The sequence below is a fragment of the Papio anubis genome, chromosome X (genome assembly GCF_008728515.1).
Source record: "Papio anubis isolate 15944 chromosome X, Panubis1.0, whole genome shotgun sequence".
Classification (NCBI taxonomy): Eukaryota; Metazoa; Chordata; class Mammalia; order Primates; family Cercopithecidae; genus Papio; species Papio anubis.
In genome coordinates this window covers 98,549,501-98,571,287 of record NC_044996.1, presented here as the reverse complement: position 1 = coordinate 98,571,287, position 21,787 = coordinate 98,549,501, and the positions used below count along the sequence as shown (strand labels likewise).

Genomic DNA, 21,787 nt, shown 5'->3' with positions numbered 1-21,787 from the left:
ATGTTGGCCAGGCTGGTCTCGAACTCTTGGCTGCAGGCAATCTGCCCGCCTCAACCTCCCAAAGTGCTGGGATTACAGGCATGAGCCACCGTGCCTGACTGTCTGTGTTTTTGTACTCATTAACCCACCACTCTTCATCCTCTCCTCTTCACTACCCACCACAGCCAACTATTGTTGATAATAATTTATTGTATATTTCAAAATAGCTAGAAAAGAAAATGTGGAATGTTCCCAACACAAAGACATGATAACTGTTTGAGGTAATGGATATCTTAGTTACCCATATTTGATCATTACATTGTTGTATGCTTGTATGAAAATATCACATGTACCCCATAAATGCATACTACTATTATTATATATCCATAAAAATTTAAAATAAATTTAGTTTAAAAATAAAGTATATAATTCAGTATTTTTTAGTAAGTTCACAGGCTTATCACCATGGTCTAATTTTAGAACATTTTCATCCCTGGAAAAAGAAACCCTGTACCCATTAGTAGTCGTTGCCCATTCTCGTCTCCCCCAGCCCCTGGAAACCACAAACTTATTTTCTGTCTCTATAGGTGTTCCTATTTTGGACATTTCACTTCAGTGGAGCCACAATATTTAGCCTTTTGTGACTGGCATCTTTCACTTAGCATGTTTTTGAAGTTTGTCCATATTGTAACATGTATCAAGACTTTATTCTGTTGTATTGATATACCACATTTTATTTATCTATTCATCAGCTGATGGACATTTGGGTTGTTTCTACTTTTTGTCTATTATGGATAATGGTGTTATGAACATTTGTATACAAGTTTTTGTCTGGACATGTTTTCATTTCTCTTGTGTACACATCTAGGTTTGGAATTGCTGGGTCATATGGTGACTCTATGTTTAACTTTTTTTTTTTTTTTTTTTTTTTTTTTTTGAGGTGGAGTCTCTCTCTGTTGCCCAGGCTGGAGTGCAGTGGCATGATCTCGGCGCACTGCAAGCTCCGCCTTCCCGGTTCACACCATTCTCCTGCCTCAGCCTCCCCAGCACCTGGGACTACAGGCGCATGCCGCCACACCCGGCTAATTTTTTGTATTTTTAGTAGAGATGGGGTTTCACCATGTTAGCCAGGATGGTCTCGATCTCCTGACCTCGTGATCTGCCCGCCTCGGCCTCCCAAAGTGCTGGGATTACAGGTGTGAGCCACTGTGCCCGGCCTATGTTTAACTTTTTGAGGAACTGCTAAACTGTTTTTTAGAGTGCCTGCACCATTTATATTTCCACCAGCAATGTGTGAGTGTTCAGTTTCTTCACCCATATAAAATTTTGATAAAGGTAAAAAGCATAGAGAGCGAAAAGTATATGGGGCTGAAATTTTAATTTGTATTCTGAACCTAACTACACCTCACTGGTAAAGTAATTTAGCTTTTAGCCCTCAGTTTCCTAAGATCCCTTCCAGTTCTCAAATTCTTTGAGCAGGTCATGACGGGAGGTAAGCATTGCTAGAAACATCCAGGCAAATCTGGATGAACAAAGGGAATGTGATAGGATGTAAAAATAGATTCAGATTAGATTAGATGATATGGGGAATCTTTTCAATCCTAAAATTTCATAATTCTATTTTGTTGTTATATATTTCACAACATGGTAAGCTAATATAAATGTAGTACTTCAGTTTCTCGAATCATCAATAGTATATAAGCTCAAGATACTGGGTAGTTTTTGTATTTTTAATAGAGATGGGGTTTCGCCATGTTGGCCAGGCTGGTCTCGAACTCCTGGTCTCATCTGATCCTCTCACCTCCGCCTCCCAAAGTGCTGGGATTAAAAGCAAGAGCCACTGCACCCAGCCTCAGAATTTTTTAGAGAAGTAGAAGTTTTAAAAATGAAGCATCAAAAAAGAAAAGGAATCAGAAAGCTGAAATAGCAAGGTTGTGGTTAAGATCATTAGATACATAGGATATGAGTTGAATTTTTCATAGTCCCTTTTATTAAAACAATCATTTAAAAATATATTTTTGACCCTGGTACTCTACAAAGCTTAGTACATTTTTCACTTATATAAATTCCAAATAGGCTAAAAGCCTACTGACAATATTGACAGTAGCAATGATGATGTAGGTGTCACTTGGGTTAAGTCACAGGAAAACTCAAACCATAGTGTCACAGAGGCTACCCTTTAGCTTTCATGCCCAGAACACAATTTAATAGCAAAGAGAATGGATCTGTCTTCTGGGAGGTGTGTATATTGACTAAGATCATAAGTTTTATATTATTATTGAGAGAAACAATTTGTCCTGTTCATTCTCTTATTGTGTTTCAAAGTCATTGAGATTAAGAATTTCTATTTTAGCACTATTAGTTCTATAATTATGTGGCACTAATGTTTTCATTTGTGAAATAACCTCTCAGCTACATAGCTATCCAGCCCTGAAGCTGACTTAACAATGTTTAAATTTTAAGTATTTGTTTTAATTGAAGTGTAACTTACATACAGTGAAATTTACCCTTGTTAAGTGTACAGTTCTATGAGTTTTGACAATACAGTTGTGGAGCTATCGCCAATCAAGATATAAAATAGTTCCATTGCCCCCAAAAGTTCTTCCTTTGTATAGTCAGTTTGCTCCTTTGTAGTCAGCCCCACTCCCAGCTCCTGATAAGTTTCCTATCCCTGTAGTTTTGTCTTTTTGAGAATGTCATATACATGGAATCATATAATACATAATCTTTTGAGTTGGGCTTCTTTCACTTAGCAGAATGCATTTGAGATTTATCCATGTTGTTGCATGTATCAGGAGTTCCTTTTTTGAGATGGGGTCTCACTGTGTCACCCAGAATGGAATGCAGTGGCACAATCTCAGCTCACTGCAACCTCAGCCTCTGGGGCTCAAGGGATCCCCCATCTCAGCCTCCCAAGTAGTGGAGACAACAGGCGAGTGCCACCGTACTCAGCTAATTTTTTGTATCTTTTTGGTAGAGATGGGGTTTCAGCATGTTACCCAGGCTGGTCTTGAACTCCTGAGCTCAGGTGATCCACCTGCCTTGGCCTCCCAATGTGCTGGAATTACAGGCATGAGCCATCATGCCCAGCCAGGGGTTCCTTTTTAATTGCTGAGTAGTATTCCATTGTATGGATATATCACAGTTTGTTTATCCATTCATCAGTTAAAGGACATTTGGGTTGTTTCCGATTTGGGTAATTATGAATAAAGCTATCATAAATATTTGTGTACTGATTTTTGAGTGAACATAAGTTTTCATTTCACTTGGGTAAATACCCATGAGTGGGATTTCACTTGGGTAAATACCCATGATCATATGGAAATTGTTTATTAAACTTTACAAAAAACTGCCAGGTCAGTGGCTCACACCTCTAATCGCAGCACTTTGGGAGGTAAAGGCAGGAGGATTGCTTGAGGCCAGGAGTTCAAGACCAGCCTGGGCAACATGGTGAGACCCCATCTCTGCAAAATGGATAAACATAGCCAGGCATAGTGGCATATGCCTGTAGTCCCAGCTACTTGGGAGGCTGAGACAGGAGGATTGCTTGAGCCCAGGAGTTTGAAGCTGCAGTGAGCTCAGATTGCACCACTGCACTCCAGTGTGGGCGACAGAGCAAGATCCTCTCTCTATTAAAAAAAAATTAATTAAAAATTTAAAAAATAAACTGTCAAACTATTTTTCAAAGTGGCTATGCCATTTTGCCTACCAGCAGTATATGAGAGATACAGTTGCTCCACATCCTCACATCACTTGCTTGATATTGTCAGGTTAATTTGTTTTTAAGAGACAGGGTCTGCTCAGTCTCCCAGGTTGGAGTACAGTGGCATGATCATGGCTCATTGCAGCGTGGACCTCTTGGGCTCCAGCAATCTTCCCACTTCAGCCTCCTAAGTAGCTCGGACTACACTACATGTGTCTGCCACCACACTCAGCTAATATTTTTATTTTTTGTAGAGACAAGGTCTTGCTATGTTGCTCAAGGTGGTCTGAAACTCCTGGCTTCAAGCGATCTTCCCACCTTGCCCTCCCAAAGTGCTAGCATTATAGCTGTGAGCTACTGCACCTTTCCTAGCTTTTAAAAAAAAAAGTTTAGCCATTCTTATATGTGTGTAGTGATGTTTCATTGTAGTTTAACTTGCATTTCCCTAATGACTTGTATTTCCCTAAATGTTGAGCATTTTTCATGTACTTATTTGCCATCCATATATCTCTGGTAAAGTGTTTATTCAAATCATTTGCCCATTTTTTTAATTGGGTTATTTGTTTTCTTATTATTGAGTTTTTCAGAGCTCTTTATATATCCTGGATACAAGTCCCATGTTATATGTATGTTTTGCAAATACTTTTTTCCCAGTTAATAACTTGTCTTCTCTTAAGAGTGTCTTTTGAAGAGCAAACATTTTCAATTTGGGTAAAAGTTCAATTTCCACTCACTTTTTCTTTTGTGGATTGTGTTTTTGTTTTCACATCTAGGAATTTTTTTTCTTTTTCTGAGACAGTCTTGCTTTGTCGCCAGGCTGGAGTACAGTGGCGTGATCTTGGCTCACTGCACTATCTATATATACACATATGTATGTGTATATACACACACACATACATATATGTATATACATGCATACATATATGTATGTATATGTGTGTATATACACACACGTACATATATGTATATACATGTACATATACATACATATATGTATATGCATATATGTACGTGTGTATATACACATATATGTATATACACATATATACATATGTACACATATACACATATGTATATACGTATATATGTGTATATACACACATAGTGTGATCTATATAGAGATATATATGTAAAGAGAGATATGCCTGTTTATGAACTCTCTATGCATTGATTTGTGCATCTAGTAAGCAATTGTTTTTGTCTGAATACGGTTGAATATGAAGAAGCCGCCAAGAGAATGTATTTAGGAGCCAGAACGTCTATGCCTGAGACTAAGATCAAGCACTGACTCACAGTGTGTCCTTGGACAAATTATGTAGTCTCCGTGTGCCTCAGTTTTCTCAAGTATAAAACAGGGATAATTATAATACACAGCCCTTATAGGGGTTTTTATGGATTAAGTGAATGATTATAGAGCACTTAGTATGGTGCCTGGTACATTATAGTGCTTCTTATACTCCTGAATCTTTTTACTTCTATTGGGACTGGATTTTCATTGGAATTAACAAATCCCATTATTTTATCTCACATTATCATTATGGGAATTTAACTGTGGAGATGAATTTTAATGAAAAATTTGTATTGCTTCTTAGATAATAAGATGTTCATTTTTGTTTTCTGTTGGGAAAATAATGCTTAACTTGGTTTAATAGATGTAGGACATTAAATTGATATAGGACATTAAATTGATATCAGATGAATTACAACTCTTGAAATTTTTCTTTGATTTTTTTTTTTTTGAGACAGAATTTGGCTCTTGTCTTCCAGGCTGGAGTGCAGTGGTGCGATCTCAGCTCACTGCAACCTCTGCCTCCTGGGTTCAAGTGATTCTCCTGCCTCAGCCTCCCAAGTAGCTGGGATTACAGGCGCCCACCACCACGCCCAGCTAATTTTTGTATTTTTAGTAGAGACGGGGTTTCACCATGTTGGCCAGGCTGGTCTCGAACTCCTGACCTCAGGCAATCCACCCACCTCGGCCTCTCAAAGTGCTGGGATTACAGGCATGAGCCACCATGCCTGACCACTTTCCTTGATTTTTTAAAGCATATTCGTAACCTTTTAAGGATTGTAGTAAGAAATACGGTCTAGGCCACGCATGGTGGCACACGCCTGTAATTCCAGCACTTTGGGAGGCTGAGGTAGGCGGATCGCTTGAGTCCAGGAGTTCGAGACCAGCCTGGACAACATGGCGAAACCCCATCTCTACAGAAAATACAAAAATAAGTTATGCGTGGTGGTGTGCGCTTGTAGTCCCCACTACTCAGGAGACTGAGGCAGGGAGAATTGCTTGAACGGTGGAGGTCGAGGCTGCAGTGAGCTGTGAGTGGGCCACTGCACTCCAACCTGGGCGACAGAGTGAGACCCTATGTCAGAAAAAAAAATACAGTCTAAACTAAACTCACTTCATAAATGGCTCTTAGGAAAAAAAAATTTAAAACATGACCTTTCCATGTTTGTGATTGTAGACACTTTATTTCAGAACTAGTAACCTGCAAAATTACGATGGATTTCAGTTTCAGTTGTTTATTATTACTTTTTTTTTTAAGTGTCAGGGTCTTGCTTTGTCACCCAGGCTGGAGTGCAGTGGCACGATCATGGCTCACTGCAGCTTTGAACTCCTGGGCACAAGCAGTCCTCCTGCCTCAGCCTTCTGAGTAGCTAGGACTACAGGTGCACACCACCATGCCCAGCTAAGGGTTTTGTTTTTTCCTCTTCCACCAACTCACTTCAAATAATCTGCTAAGTTTTAAAAAACTTTTTTAGAGCTGGGGGTTGTCACTGTGTTGCCCAGGCCAGTCTCAAACTCCTAGCCTCACTAGGCCACTGGCCCACTCTCAAGTAGCTGGGATTACAGATGTGAGCCACTGTGTCTAGCTTTGTTTTGAAAAACTTTCAGGAATTGTTGAGAAAGTACAGCAACATAAATCTTAAATTTCTCCTTGGAAGGCTGTGCTGACAATCCAAATAATTTTATACTACAGAACTATTTAGCTATAAAATCTTTAGCTATCAGATTAATTTCTCCCTATGAGCTAAGAAAACTGGAGTGTCCAGAGAAAATACTTAGGATAGTAAATTACATTTAACTCCTCAGCATTGGCAGCTGTTATGGACTGAATGTTTGTCAAATTCATATCTTGAAGCCCTGCCCCCCTACACATGGCTGTATTTGGAGATGGGACCTCTAAGGAAGTAATTAAGGTTAAGTGAGGTCATAAAGGTAGAGTGCTGATCTGATAGGATTAGTGTCCTTATAAGAAGATTCAGTTAGCTTACACTTGCTCCCTCCCTCTCTTTCACACAGAGGACAGGTCTGGTGATGACATAGCAAGAGGATGGCTTTTGCAGTCTGAGCAGACTAAAACAGGATGCCATAACAAAATACCACAGACTGGTGGCTTAAATAACAGAAGTTTATTTCTCACAGCTCTGGAGCCTGGAAAGTCCAAGATCAAGGTGCCAGCAGATTCAGTGTCTGGTGAGGGCTCTCTTCCTGGCTTACAGACAGCTGCCTTCTTGCTGTGTCCTCACATGGCCTTTCCTCTGTGATTCATCCTTCTGCCTTACCTCCTACAGCCACTGAATTATCAGTCTGCTGATTCTCTTTCCTCAGTATTTCTCAAATTCATCCCATCATCTTCTTCCCTACTAACTACAGCTCTGGTTCCAGCCCTTTCTGTATGACTACAATAGTCTCTCAGATCAATCCATGTTCCACATGTCCTTATCTCATCAGAGTAATTATCCTGACATGTAAATTTTGCTTATTTAAATCTTCCTCTGGTTCCCTCTTGTCTGTGGATAACGTCTAAGCTTTATAATCCGGTTTCTGCCTACCTCTGTAGCTTCATCTACTAGCATTCTGATAGCATGTGTAACACCAAACTACTTTCAGTTTTCCTCCCACTCCCTGAAGAATTTTACTTTGTTCCTTCTGTTACTTTTACCTGGCATGGGAAGGGAGGGTCCTTTATTCCTACCCCTTTTACCTAATGAGCTCTAGTTTATCCATTCTCACGTTTTGCAGAACTTCTACCCCACTTCTCCTCCCCGCCCCAGAGGTCCCTTCTCTGTCCCCTCCAGAATATTCTCAGCATCTCTCATTACATGGTCAAGTTGTTTTTAGTTTAGTTTAGGTGAATGTTTACTTCTTTTATGGAAAGAGCTGGTCATATTCATTTTAGTGCCTAAAACAATGTCTGGCTCATACTGGGTATTCAAATATTTGTAGAGTGACTGAACATCCAGAAAGTTAAGGTAACATTTTCAAGATCAGGTTGATTATAGGGGACAAAATTGGGACTGGAAAACGAGTACCTCTTTTATTGTCTCATACTGCAGACCAGTACTCCTCCTAGTACAGCAGGTAAAACTGGCTAAGTACAATACCTATTGTGCAATTACTAAGTCAATTTAAGCTCGTTTGCTAATTATTAAGATGATTAAATTTTGCTTTGTAAATCAAATTTTTACATATTGTATATATGGGAGCCTATGGGGTGCATGAATAGTTTTGCATGAAATTTATATAGTCACAAACAGTTATAACAGTTGAAGTAGATAAGAAAGTCACATGGAATAAACAAAAATAGGCTTTTAGTGACCATATTTTGATAGGTCAGTTAAAATAAAAAAATTAATGTGACATTTTCCAGGCATACTGTTTAAAATATTGTATGGGCTGGGCTCGGTGGCTCACGCCTGTAATCCCAGCACTTTGGGAGGCTGAGGCGGGCAGATGACCCAAGGTCAGGAATTTAAGACCAGACCAGCTAACATGGTGAAACCCCATCTCTACTAAAAATACAAAATTAGCTGGTCATGGTCGCGCACGCCTGTAATCCCAGCTACTTGGGAGGCTGAGGCAGGAGAATCGCTTGAATCGCTTGAATTCAGTTAGCTTGCACTTGCTAACTGAATTAAGGAGGTGGAGGTTGCAGTGAGCCAAGATCGCGCCATTGTACTCCAGCCTGGGTGACAAGAGTGAAACTCCATCTCAAAAAAAAAAAAAAAGAAAGAAAGAAAAAGGCTGGGCACGGTGGCTCACGCCTGTAATCCCAGCACTTTGGGAGGCCGAGGCAGGTGGATCACGAGGTCAGGAGATCGAGACCATCCTGGCTAACATGGTGAAACCCCATCTCTACTAAAAATACAAAAACAGGGGCCAGGCGCAGTGGCTCACGCCTGTAGTCCTAGCATTTTGGGAGGCTGAGGCGGGCGGATCTCGAGGTCAGGAGATTGAGAGCATCCTGGCTAACATGGTGAAACCCGGTCTCTACTAAAAAATACAAAAAATGAGCCGGGCGTGGTGGCGGGTGCCTGTAGTCCCAGCTACTCGGGAGACTGAGACAGGAGAGAGCCGAGTTCGCGCCACTGTACTCCAGCCTGGGCAACAGGGTGAGACTCCGTCTCAGACAGAAAAAAATATATATAAAAACAAAATTAGCCGGGCATGGTGGCAGGCGCCTGTGGTCCCAGCTACTCAGGAGGCTGAAGCTGGAGAATGGCGTGAACCCGGGAGGTGGAGCTTGCTGTGAGCCAAGATTGTGCCATTGCATTCCAGCCTGGGCGACAGAGCGAGACTCTGTCTCAAAAAAATAAAATAAATAAATAAAAATAAAAATAAAGGAAGGAAGGAAGGAAGGAAAGAAAGAATGAAAGAAAAGATTGAGCTATAGTTTGGAAGATCTAAGGATAGAAATGGCCAAATTTGAAAAATTGCATTGTAGCTTAATAAATGCTTGAATCAAATTTGCTTGCATTTACATATTGTGATTCTTGTGCCTTCAGGTTCTTCTGTTTTCTATAGCATATTGCAGAAATCAGCTGGGGTTTAGAAACTGAGACCCATACATTGATTTGAAAAAGGATAGAGAAATATATTTCAGTCTGGGTACATTCCCATTTTCAGAATTTTATTTTATTATTATTATTATTTATTATTTTTTTTTTGAGAGAGAGAAAGTCTCACTCTGTCCCCCAGGCTGGAGTGCAGTGGTGCGATCTCGGCTCACTGCAGCCTCCACCTCCAAGGCTCAAGCTATTCTTCTGCCTCAGCCTCCCAAGTAGCTGGGATTACAGACGTGTGCCACCACGCCTGGGTAATTTTTTTATTTTTAATAGAGACGGGGTTTCGCCATGTTGGCCAGGCTGGTCTCGAACTCCTGGTCTCATCTGATCCTCCCACCTCGGCCTCCCAAAGTGCTGGTATTAAAAGCAAGAGCCACTGCACCCAGCCTCAGAATTTTTTAGAGAAGTAGAAGTTTTAAAAATGAAGCATCAAAAAAGAAAAGGTATCAGAAAGCTGAAATAGCAAGGTTGTGGTTAAGATCATTAGATACATAGGATATGAGTTGAATTTTTCATAGTCCCTTTTATTAAAACAATCATTTAAAAATATATTTTTGACCCTGGTACTCTACAAAGCTTAGTACATTTTTCACTTATATAAATTCCAAATAGGCTAAAAGCCTACTGACAATATTGACAGTAGCAATGAAGAAGTAGGTGTCACTTGGGTTAAGTCACGGGAAAACTCAAACCATAGTGTCACAGAGGCTACCCTTTAGCTTTCATGCCCAGAACACAATTTAATAGCAAAGAGAATGGATCTGTCTTCTGGGAGGTGTGTATATTGACTAAGATCATAAGTTTTATATTATTATTGAGAGAAACAATTTGTCCTGTTCATTTCCTTATTGTGTTTCAAAGTCATTGAGATTAAGAATTTCTATTTCAGCACTAAGAACTGTGCCTGGCAGCCAATAGGCATTTAGTTGATATTTGTTGAATAATGTTAATAATACTCAAGGTCTGTGTTTTGTTCCTGCAGGTTGATCCAAAAGACTACATGTTCAGTGGACTGAAGGATGAAACAGTAGGTCGCTTACCTGGGACAGTAGCAGGACAACAGTTTCTCATTCAAGACTGTGAGAACTGTAACATCTATATTTTTGATCACTCTGCTACAATTACCATTGATGACTGTACTAACTGCATAATTTTTCTGGGACCCGTGAAAGGCAGCGTGTTTTTCCGGAATTGCAGAGATTGCAAGTGCACATTAGCCTGCCAACAATTTCGTGTGCGAGATTGTAGAAAGCTGGAAGTCTTTTTGTGTTGTGCCACTCAACCCATCATTGAGTCTTCCTCAAATATCAAATTTGGCTGTTTTCAATGGTACTATCCTGAATTAGCTTTCCAGTTCAAAGATGCAGGGCTAAGTATCTTCAACAATACATGGAGTAACATTCATGACTTTACACCTGTGTCAGGAGAACTCAACTGGAGCCTTCTTCCAGAAGATGCTGTGGTTCAGGACTATGTTCCTATACCTACTACTGAAGAGCTCAAAGCTGTTCGTGTTTCCACAGAAGCCAATAGAAGCATTGTTCCAATATCCCGGGGTCAGAGACAGAAGAGCAGCGATGAATCATGCTTAGTGGTTTTATTTGCTGGTGATTATACTATTGCAAATGCCAGGAAGCTAATTGATGAGGTAAGGACAAAGAGAAGAGAGATAGTCATACACCTAGATTTAAAAATGGACCACTATGGAGTACTTCCATTCTTTTCAAATTGGCTATTGGAAATACAGGCAACCCTCAAGTTATAATCCTTTGCCACCACCCCCTCCCCCAATAGATTCGTCTGTAAGTAGATTGCTGGGGCCTCAAAATACTTTCTCAAAGAAACTTTAAAAATATATATGTAATTCAATTCAGTAAGCATTAAGCATTTGTTTGTAAGTAGACTGCTTGGGCCTCAAAATACTTTCCCAAAGAAACTTTAAAAAAAAAAATTCAATTCAGTAAGCATTAAGCACCTATTATGTGCTAGTTACTGTTATATTTCACTGATGATAGGATGTCTATTTGTTTTCCATGGTTTTGCTTATCTGGAATGCATCTTATAATTGATAGCAACTCAGAAATGATGAACTACAGTATATGCTGGAGATGAAGATACATAGACAAAATTCTCTGCCCTTAAAGAGTTTTCATTATACTAGATGATTTCCAGAGAAGCTCACAAAAGTAGTACTGCTTAGTAAAGCATGACATTTTATAATTATTTAGTGGGGAAATTTCTTTGGAGTTCTAATTGGTTAGGGGGTAAGAAAATGCAATTTGTGTGTGTGTGTGTGTGTGTGTGTGAGAGAGAGAGAGAGAGAGAGAGAGAGAGAGAGAGACGGGGTCTCGCTCTGTCACCAGGCTGGAGTGCAGTGGTGCGATCTCGGCTCACTGCAACCTCTGCCTCCCGAGTTCAAGCAGTTCTCCTGCCTCAGCCTCCCAAGTAGCTGGGACTACAGGTGTGCGCCACCACGCCCAGCTAATTTTTTTTGTATTGTTAGTAGAGACAGGGTTTCACCATGTTGGCCAGGATGATCTCGATTTCTTGACCTCGTGATCTGCCTGCCTCAGCCTCCCAAAGTGCTGGGATTACAGGCATGAGCCACCACGCCCAGCCAAAAATACATTTAGGAATACAACTTTTGGACCCTGTTGTGACTGTGACAGCAACCTCCACATTATGTTCCTTATTTTCCTTTATTGCCATAGAAGGGAGCTTGATGCAGAAGAGTGAGATGGAAGCTAGGTTGGCAAAACTCATAGGCTTATGAACAGTGGGTCTTGGTGAGCTCATGAGTAGAGAAGGGTTTTTGGGGTTGCAGCTTCTGCTTGAAAAATAATTGGAGATACAGAGGTTAGGGGCTCCAGAAGCAGCAGTTCCTTAGTTGATGGGTGCTCCAGTGGGAAGACAGCAGTAGGATGTATTGATTATGCATTAATCAGGTACCTTCAGGAGGAATCTGTTTGAATTTAAAAACCAAACTTACAGAAATGGAGAAGTGAATGGAAAACTCATCAAGTCTCTTTTTTTTTTTAAGACGGATTCTCACTTTGTCTCCCAGACTGGAGTATAGTGGTGCCATATCAGCTCACTGCAACCTCTGCCTCCCGGGTTTAAGCGATTCTCCTGCCTCAGCCTCCCGAGTAGCTGGGATTACAGATGCCCGCCACCATGCCTGCTAATTTTTGTATTTTTAGTAGAGACAGGGTTTTGCCATGTTGGTTAGGCTGGTCTCTAATTCCTGACCTCAAGCAATCTACTCACCTCGGCCTCCCAAAGTGCTGGGATTATAGGTGAGAGCCACCATGCTTGGCTGGAAAACTCATCAAGTCTCTTTTTGAATGGATTTTTAAAGTTGGAACATATCAAAAGGAATGATTTTAGGAAAATATTAAAAATGAATACCTCTCAATAGCTATACATTCCACAATGTAGAAAACCCATGTAGAAATGTCTGAAATCTACAAAGTATATCTGAGGTATAGTTTTTAAACCAACAGAAGTCAAAGTATAATTTTAAAACTTCTAGATTTTCTTTTTTGCTTATGCCTATGTGATAAAAACATTCTATGAATCTGGTAAGATATAGAAAAATGTGCTTCTGGCTTTTGAGCTATCTGATCACATGTTAATCCAACATCTGAGAGGTAAATGCTTTCATTATGCTGTATGGTGATTTTTTTTAAAAAAACTACATACAATTTTCAAAATATGTAATTATTTAGGTTAAACTCCTTTTTCGTAGGTAATGAGGAGTGGACATAAAGAATATTTAGCATGCTTAAAGAGAAAAGCCATCAAAACAGTGTTTCTTCATGAGTCATCAAATGTTCTTAAACCTTTTAACCTTTGGTATCTGGTATGTGAAATGGGAGTGTTGTGTGCCCTTGAAAAGAATATGACCAGGAAGAATGATGTTCTTTAGATATCCCCTGGAATACAATATAAACAATAATCCCACAGCGATAATAATAACTAACACTTACATAGTGTTTACTATATGCCAGACACTATGGAAAGGAATTTAAATGAATTAACTCAATACTCAAAACAACTCTATGAAATAAGTGCTATTATTCCCCATTTTACAGATATGAAAAATAGACCAAAAGAGGGTAAGTACCTTGCAAAAGGTCATTCAGCTGGTAAACAGCAGAGCCATGATTCCAGTCCAGGCAGTCTAGCTGTGTAGGCCACACCTTAACCCTTAAACATGATGCTGTTATGCTGCCTCAGTGGTAAAGGCAAGTTGCTGAATGCCTGGTGGAGCAGGAATATGACTGAAAGCATGTGGACTCTAGGGCCTTCCAGTCTAGGGACTATTTGGCTATAGTTATCCTATCTTATTCTGAAAGTACAGAATTAAGGAATGAAGAGAACAAACAAAAAATAAAATACCAAGTACATGTGAAGAGGGTATCAAAACATGCTGAAAGACAAAAGACTTACATATTATATTGAGAGATTACATTTTTAAAAAATGAAATGAGTTCACAGGGAAATATGTATAGAAGCTAGTGAATCTTGAGATGAAAAAAATAAAACTTGAGTCTTTCTCATGTCATAACACAAGTGTCTTAGGACAGCTTAGACTGAAACTATGATTGCTAACTCTATATTTGTTAAACCCCAGGAGGATCACAGAATTTTGTTTCACATTGTTTTAATGCATTAAATACTTTTTTTTTTTTTTTTTTTTGCAATAGGAAGTATACAATTTGAGAGAGGGTAGGAAGTCTAAAAAGGCTGGGTAAAGCAGAAAGTACACTCCATAGGAAGCCAAGAGAAGTTACTAGACTTTGGTTTTCTCACGTAAAAATCAGATTCCAGCCAGGCGTGGTGGCTCACGCCTGTAATCCCAGCACTTTGGGAGGCCGAGGCGGGTGGATCATGAGATCAGGAGTTCAAGACCAGCCTGGCCAAGATGGCGAAACCCCGTCTCTACTAAAAATACAAAAATTATCCAGGCGTGGTGGTGGACACTTGTAATCCCAGCTACTCGGGAGGCTGTGGCAGGGAATTGCTTGAACCCACGAGGCAGAGGTTGCAGTAAGCCAAGATCACACCACTGCACTCCAGCCTGGGCGAGAGAGCAAGACTCTGTCTCAAAAACAAACAAACAATAAAAATCACATTCCTCGACTTTTCTTACCTACATCACAGATATGTACAGGATAAAGTAGAATAAAATAGTTTGAATTGTTTGGGAGTATTTCATCATCTGAAATTGAAGTTGGGTAGTTACCACTATTTTTAAGTCTTTAAAAGTAGAAGAATTTTCATGAAAAGGAGTCTCTCCAAATATCTGTGGGGAAATATTAAAGTATAGTTTATTATTTAGGTAACATTATTTTGAAGTAATCATCATAATCATATCAGTTTGTGTTTATAAAATGAGATATGATAAGCACTCTAGAAAATAAGAGAGGTAGAATTGTTTCTGATATTTTTATTTTACAGTCATCTGGCAGTGATGTCCATGTAATTCTCTACAATTTTTAAATGTATGTTTCTTTTTTTGGAGGCAGCATTGAATGAGGGTATTTCAAGATTCTGAAATAGGATTTGAGTTTGATAAAATTTGATGGAATAGTATGGAATAATGTAGCCATAGGATGAAATACTATCAGCCATTAAAACTGATTTTATGTAGAAAATGTCACAATCAAGTAAGTGAAAATCTGTAGAATATTATGTAAGTAACTGATTCTTTTAAGTAGGTAAATCTGGAAAGTTATAGATACTTAAATGTTAACAGTCGTTTTATTAAGAGTTGTTTTTTTTTTTTTTTTTTTTGTAGTTCTGTGGATTTAACAATGAGCATATATTATTTCTGTAATGGGAGAAAAAGAAAACTGGGAGGGTATGCCTGTATGGCAGTAGTAGCATCTTTTAGTTGTAGCACCCTGGTTGATATTTCTTCATTTCTATTTTTTATTTTTCAAATGTTCTGTGTTGAGAATATATGTTACTTTTAATTATTAAAAACCTAACAAGCTCTGCTAAAAATTAAGTGGTTGGAATAACTACTTTTTTTTTTTTTAGAGACAAGGTTTTGCTCTGTTGTCCAGGCTGGAGTGCAGTGGTGAGATCATAGCTCAGTGTAGCCTCTAACTCCTGGGCTTAAGGGATCCTCCCATCTCAGCCTCCTGAGTAGCTAGGACTACCGGCACATACCACCACACCTGGCTAATTTTTAAAAATTTTTTATAAAGATGGGGTCTTGCTGTGTTTCCCAGGCTGGTCTCAAACTCCTAGTCTCAAGCAATCCTCCCAACTTGGCCTCTCAGAGTGCTCGGAATGCAGGTGTGAGCCATGATGCTGGGCTGACTTTGCATTTTTAAAAACTACTTTCATAATTACTTTAAAAATTAATATGTCCTCATTGTGGAGAATTATAGAAATAAGAAAGAGTAAAATAAGTTTAAAATCAATACATAATTGTGCCATACCTTGAATAATCTTTTTAGGAATAATTTTTAAATTTATTTAGTCTGTAATCGGATTAACTAGGTTTGAATCACAGCTCTGTCACTTAATTGTTAAATGTCCTTGGGCAAGTTCCTTAATCACTGTGCGCCTTAGTTTTCACATCTGTACAATGAGGGTAATGATACCTACTTCATGACAGGGTTAAATATATATATGTAAAGTACATAAAACTGCCTGCCACATAGTAAGTGCTCCATAAGTGTGATCTACCATTATTGTGCTATACTATATAAATTTGTATCATGCCTTTTAAAATTAACATTATTGGCCAGGTACAGTGGCTCATGCTTATAATTCCAGCATCTTGGGTGGCTGAGGCAGGAGGATGGCTTGAGCCCAGGAGTTCAGGATCAGTCTGGCAACATGGCCAGAACCTGTCTCTACAAAAAAATTTTAAAAATTAGCTGGGCATGGTGGCACAGGCCTGTAGTCCTAGCTGCTTGGGAGGCCGAGGTGGGAGAATCGTTTGAGCCCAGGAGTTTGAGGCTGCAGTGAGCTATGATTGCACCACTACATTCCAGCCTGGGCAACAGAGTAACACCCTGTCTCAAAAAAAAAAAAAAAGAAAAGAAAAGAAAAATAAATAAATAAAAGTAAAATTAACATTATTACATAAGCTTTTCCTCATTTTATTATAACATCTTTGTTGTATTTAATGAACTATGATAAATGTAATGAACTATGGCATTTCGTCATGTGACTGTACCATAGTTTACTTAACCATTCTCTTCTTATTGGACATTCGCAGTATCACCAAACTAAAACTTCCATCTGGTCGTAGAAAAATTTTAATCATGTTTTAAACTTGAGAGATAATTCACATTTATTTGACCCTTACTCTTAACTGCAGTACTAAACCAGAACCACCCATCTGTAAGAAAGAATCTCATATATATAGTGAGAACTTATTATAGCAAACACCCTGAATTAGACTTATAATTAAAACAAAAATCAGTGTGCTGTTGTTGCATTTTATACAGAGAAATACTAGAATAGGAAATCATTGTTTTAGTCTCAGAAGTTCATTTTAAAATCTCAATGAAATTTTATTTTCACAGATGGTTGGTAAAGGCTTTTTCCTAGTTCAGACAAAGGAATTGTCCATGAAAGCTGAGGATGCTCAAAGGGTTTTTCGGGAAAAAGCACCTGACTTCCTTCCTCTTCTGAACAAAGGTACCTTCTGGATGATTGGTATACTTTTGTGGATATTTTCTTTACATACCAATTTGATTTACTTTTGCCTTTAACATTTCTTTTACATTGCCTTCTCTTTCTCATTTGTTCTTTTTTTTCTGTTATTGTTCAGAAATGTCAAAATTTCACATCACTCAAGGAGCCCTAGATAACTAACTAGAAATTAGTTAACTAATTTTTTTCCCTTTTTTTTCTATCCTTTTTTTTCCCCTATCCTCTGTTCTTAGTACTGAAAGTCACATTTTATTATGTATCTTATTATTTTAATTATTGTATTATCGTTGTACCTTTATAGTGTGAGTAAATATTTCATACTCCCTGCTCAGAGTTGCAAAGCACTTGATAAAGATTCTTTCTATCTTCAGTGTGCTTTAATCATACCAGAAAAGAAATAAGAAATATAAAGTGGTATACTATTTTATGTATTTAATATGATTGATTAACTTCCTGTGTATAATTAGAATTGTTTTCCCTAATGGGTAAATGCCACCAATAAATTTCAGATACTGGATATAGGTCTTCAAAGAGAGGAACTTGAGTATGTGTGCCCACCTGAAGGGTTACTGTCTGCCTGCCTGTATTTGAAGGTGTATTGATTCTAGAGGACAGAGTACTCTTTACCTGTTCAGAGTGGGTTCATTGTTTGCTCAAGGCTCATCAGGCTTTCCTTGACTGGCCTGAGCAAATATGTATAGTAATATGCAGTGTTGATTGGGTATACCCTAGAGAGAGGGCCCATCTGCATTTTATGTGCTCTTTATGTATAAAAACATTATAATAAACTGCAAAAATCTGTATGCAAATGTTAGAGGATTGTTAGGATAATAAGTAATGCTGGGTGTAACTCAGCTGGTAAGTATTAATGCAGTATTTGATAATACTTTTGTGGTTACTGTAGTGGTAGCAAGGACTTGCTGTGACCCCTGCATGACTCTACCCCAGAATATATGTAGGAAATTCTGACCTGGCCCCTTTAATGCAACCATTTTGATGTGGGAACATTTGGAAGCTTGAAAGTGAACCTTTAACCTCTTAGCAGCTTTTGGAAATTGAATCAGGTAATAAGTGTATTGGACATACTAAAGTGTGAGAGTTAGGAATAAAGTGAGCCTATCGGTAGGGCTAAATTAATGATTTATGTACTTGTGTGATGTTAGTGAAGTAGTATTACAGAATTGTTCCAACCCAAATATAGTATCTGCATTTAAGTAACAGAAAATTCCACATGGAAGAAGTAAAATGTTCTATTGCTGCAAAAAGTAGAACTAAAAACAGTAAGCAGATGTTGCAGGAATTTCAGGAAATAAATATCATACAAACAAGTCTTAAAAACCAGAGACGCCTATAGGAGGTATTCAAAGACTGATGAGTTCATATCAAAAGATCTTAGGAGCCAGCTTGAAGGAGTTTCCATGGGCCAAATTCGGGACAATTTAACAATTAAAAAGAATACTGGGACTAGATGTAGTGCTTAACCCCTGTAATCCCAGCATTTTGGGAGGGTGAGGTGGAAGGATTGCTTAAAGCCGGGAGTTTGAAACCCACCTGGGCAACGTAGCAAGACCCTGTCTCTACAAAAAATACAAAAATTAGCTAGGGATGATGCACACCTGTAGTCCCAGCTACTCAGGAGCTGAGGTGGGAGGTCGCTGGAGCCCAGGACCTTGAGGCTGCAGTGAGTTATGCTCACGCCACTGCACTGCAGCCTGGGCAACAGAGCAAGACCTTGTCCCCAAAAAAGAGAAGAAGAATGAAGGTAATGATTTAGCAACAGAAATCTATGCATCCATATTGTTAAACAAAAAGGGGAGGGAAGAAAAGAATGTTCATCTGCTGTTTACAGAATATTGTGAGCTAAAAGATGCAGAAGGAATGATGGACTTTGGAAATCACCATTTCCAACCCCAATGTAATAATTATTTCAGACAAAGATTATCAGTGGGTGCTAAAACTATTGGGGTAAAAGTTGCTAAGAAGTAGGATATTTGGCTGGGTGTGGTGGCTTATGCCTGTAATCCCAACACTTTGGGAGGCCAAGGCGGGTGGATCATGAGGTCAGGAGTTTGAGACCAGCCTGGCCAACATGGTGAAACCCCGTCTCTACTAAAAATATGAAAATTAGCCCGGTGTGATGGCAGGTGCCTGTAATCCCAGCTACTCGGGAGGCTGAGGCAGATAATTGCTTGAACCTGGGAGGCAGAGGTTGCAATGAGCCAAGATCGCGCCACTGCACTCCAGCCTGTGTGAAAGAGCAAGACTCTGTCTCAAAAAAAGAGGATATTTATATATCCTAATTCAAAGGGGGAAACCTTTACAGCAGAGATTTGGTGATCACCATGTTAACCCGGTGATCAAACAGCATCTTTGATGGACAGCCTGACGTGTGTTATTTGTGATGTGATGCAGTGAAAAAAATACACAACATCACATGTAGAGTGTTCTTGCCAAAGTAGCCTGAATCTAATTGAACCAAGACTTCTAGTTTGTAGGAAGAAAATAAATATGTTAAATGACACCATAAGGAAATAAGACAAATCCAAAATAGAAGACCTTCTACAAGACAACTGGCTAGGTCTCTTCAGACAGTATAATGGAAAACAAAAAAGATGGGGGAATTATTCTGGATTAAGAAACTAAAGAGACATAACTAAATGCAATGAGTGAACCTTGATTGGATCTTAGATTGGGTTGGAGTGAGCTGTAAAAGGCATATTTGGGACAAGTGGGGAAGTTTGAAGATGAGATAGAATTATCGTTAATATCCTTTGGTATGATAATGGTGGTGTGGTTATGCAGGAGATACATGCTGAAGTGTTCTTATGTCTGCTACTTTCAAATGACTCAGCAAAACAAAGCATATATGTGCAGATAGATGGTGTTTATTTTGTAATAAAGCAAATGTTAACTTTTGGTGGGTGTAGGTGAAGGGCAAATGCATATTTATGCTATTCTTTCAACTCTTCTATAATGTATAGAAATTTTCAAAATAAAAAGTTGGGGAAAACTTTTAAGCTGCTCAGCAATGCATTGATTCCTGTGGAATAGTGAGTAGGCTGGCAGTGGTGATATTCTAGCAGGAGTTGGATGGACTGGGCCCTTATCTAAAAGCGGCCATCAGTCATCCTAAGGCAGGGTTTCTCAACTGTGGCAGTACAGACATTTTAGGCCAGGTAATTCTTTGTTATGAGAGGCTGTCCTATACCTTACAAGATGTTTGGCAGCATCTCTGGCCTGTACCCATTAGATGCCAATAAAACACCACCCCAGTTGTGGTAACCAAAAATGTTTCCAGATGTTGCCAGATGTCCCCAGGGGTGTGGGAAGGAGGCAAAATTGCTCCCAGTTGAGAACCACTGTACTGAACTAAGGGTGGTCTTATTTATTATATATTTTTTTGAGAATTCCCATGTATCTTAAATAATTTGCACCTCAGAGTCTCTCAATTTTCCTCTTTAGTTGCAATAGTCACATTTATTTTTAATATTTAATAAAGCTATTTGACTGCTTAATAAGAGAATTCATTGTTTCCCATCATGAGGATCTCCAAATCTGAATAATTCTCAGAATCATCCAGGGTGCTTTTAAAAATATACATTTTCAGCCAGGCACGGTGGCTCACACCTGTAATTCCAGCACTTTGGGAGGCTGAGGCAGGCGGATCGCTTGAGCCTAGGAGTTCAAGACCAGCCTGGGCAACATGGCAAAACCCTGTCTCTACAAAAATTAGCTGCATGTGATGGTGTGCACCTGTAGTCCTAGCTACTTGGAGGCTGAGGTGGGAGGATCACCTGAGCCCAGGGAGGTTAAGGCTGCAGTGACCCATGATCGCTCCACTGCACTCCAGCTTGGGCAGCAGAGTGAGACCTTGTCTCAAATACATAAATACATAAACAAATTTCCCCTCCCCTCCCCTCCCCTCTCCTCTCCTCTCTTTTTTTTGACAGGGTCTCACTCTGTTGCCCAGGCTAGAGTGCAGTGATGCAGTCTTGGCTCACTGCAACCTCTGTCTCCAGGGCTCAAACAATCCTCCTGCCTCTGACTCCTGGGCTCAAGCAATCCATTCACCTCAGCCTCCCAGGTAGCTGGAACTACAGTCGTGCGCCACCATACCCAGTTAATTTTTGCATTTTTTGTAGAGACAGCATTTTGCCATGTTGCCCAGGCTAGTCTCGAACTCCTGGGCTCATGCAATTCATCCACCTCAGCCTCCCAAAGTGCTGAGATTACAGGCATAAGCCACCGAGACCAGCCAATAAACAAATTTTCTACTCCCTCCCCAGAAAGCCTAATTCAGAAATCTTTGAGATGTACCCTTGGAATATTCCTTTTTTGATAGTTCTCCAGATTAGTCAGACTTGGGTTATTTTGTTTTAGGGAATAATTCATTCAGTTATTCAACAAACATAGTAGATGAAGTCCGAGAAGTAGTAGAGAGAGAGTCAGATAATGTAGGGCCTTGTAGGCCACTGTAGAGACTTTGGCTTCTATACTAGTCTGAGTGAGATGAGATGCTACTGGACATTTGTGGGCTTTTTTGAAATAAACTTTTTATATTGGAATGATTTT

General features: G+C 39.3%; 1 protein-coding gene across 1 annotated transcript in view; it reads left to right on the top strand.

The window, feature by feature from the left end:
* Positions 1-21,787, top strand: part of RP2 (RP2 activator of ARL3 GTPase) — a 44,311-nt gene that overhangs the window by 5,227 nt on the left and 17,297 nt on the right. The window contains exons 2-3 of the mRNA XM_003917623.5: positions 10,515-11,180; positions 17,086-17,200. Of these exons, the coding sequence (XP_003917672.3) occupies positions 10,515-11,180; positions 17,086-17,200 (781 nt within the window). The remainder of the gene's footprint in view (positions 1-10,514; positions 11,181-17,085; positions 17,201-21,787) is intronic.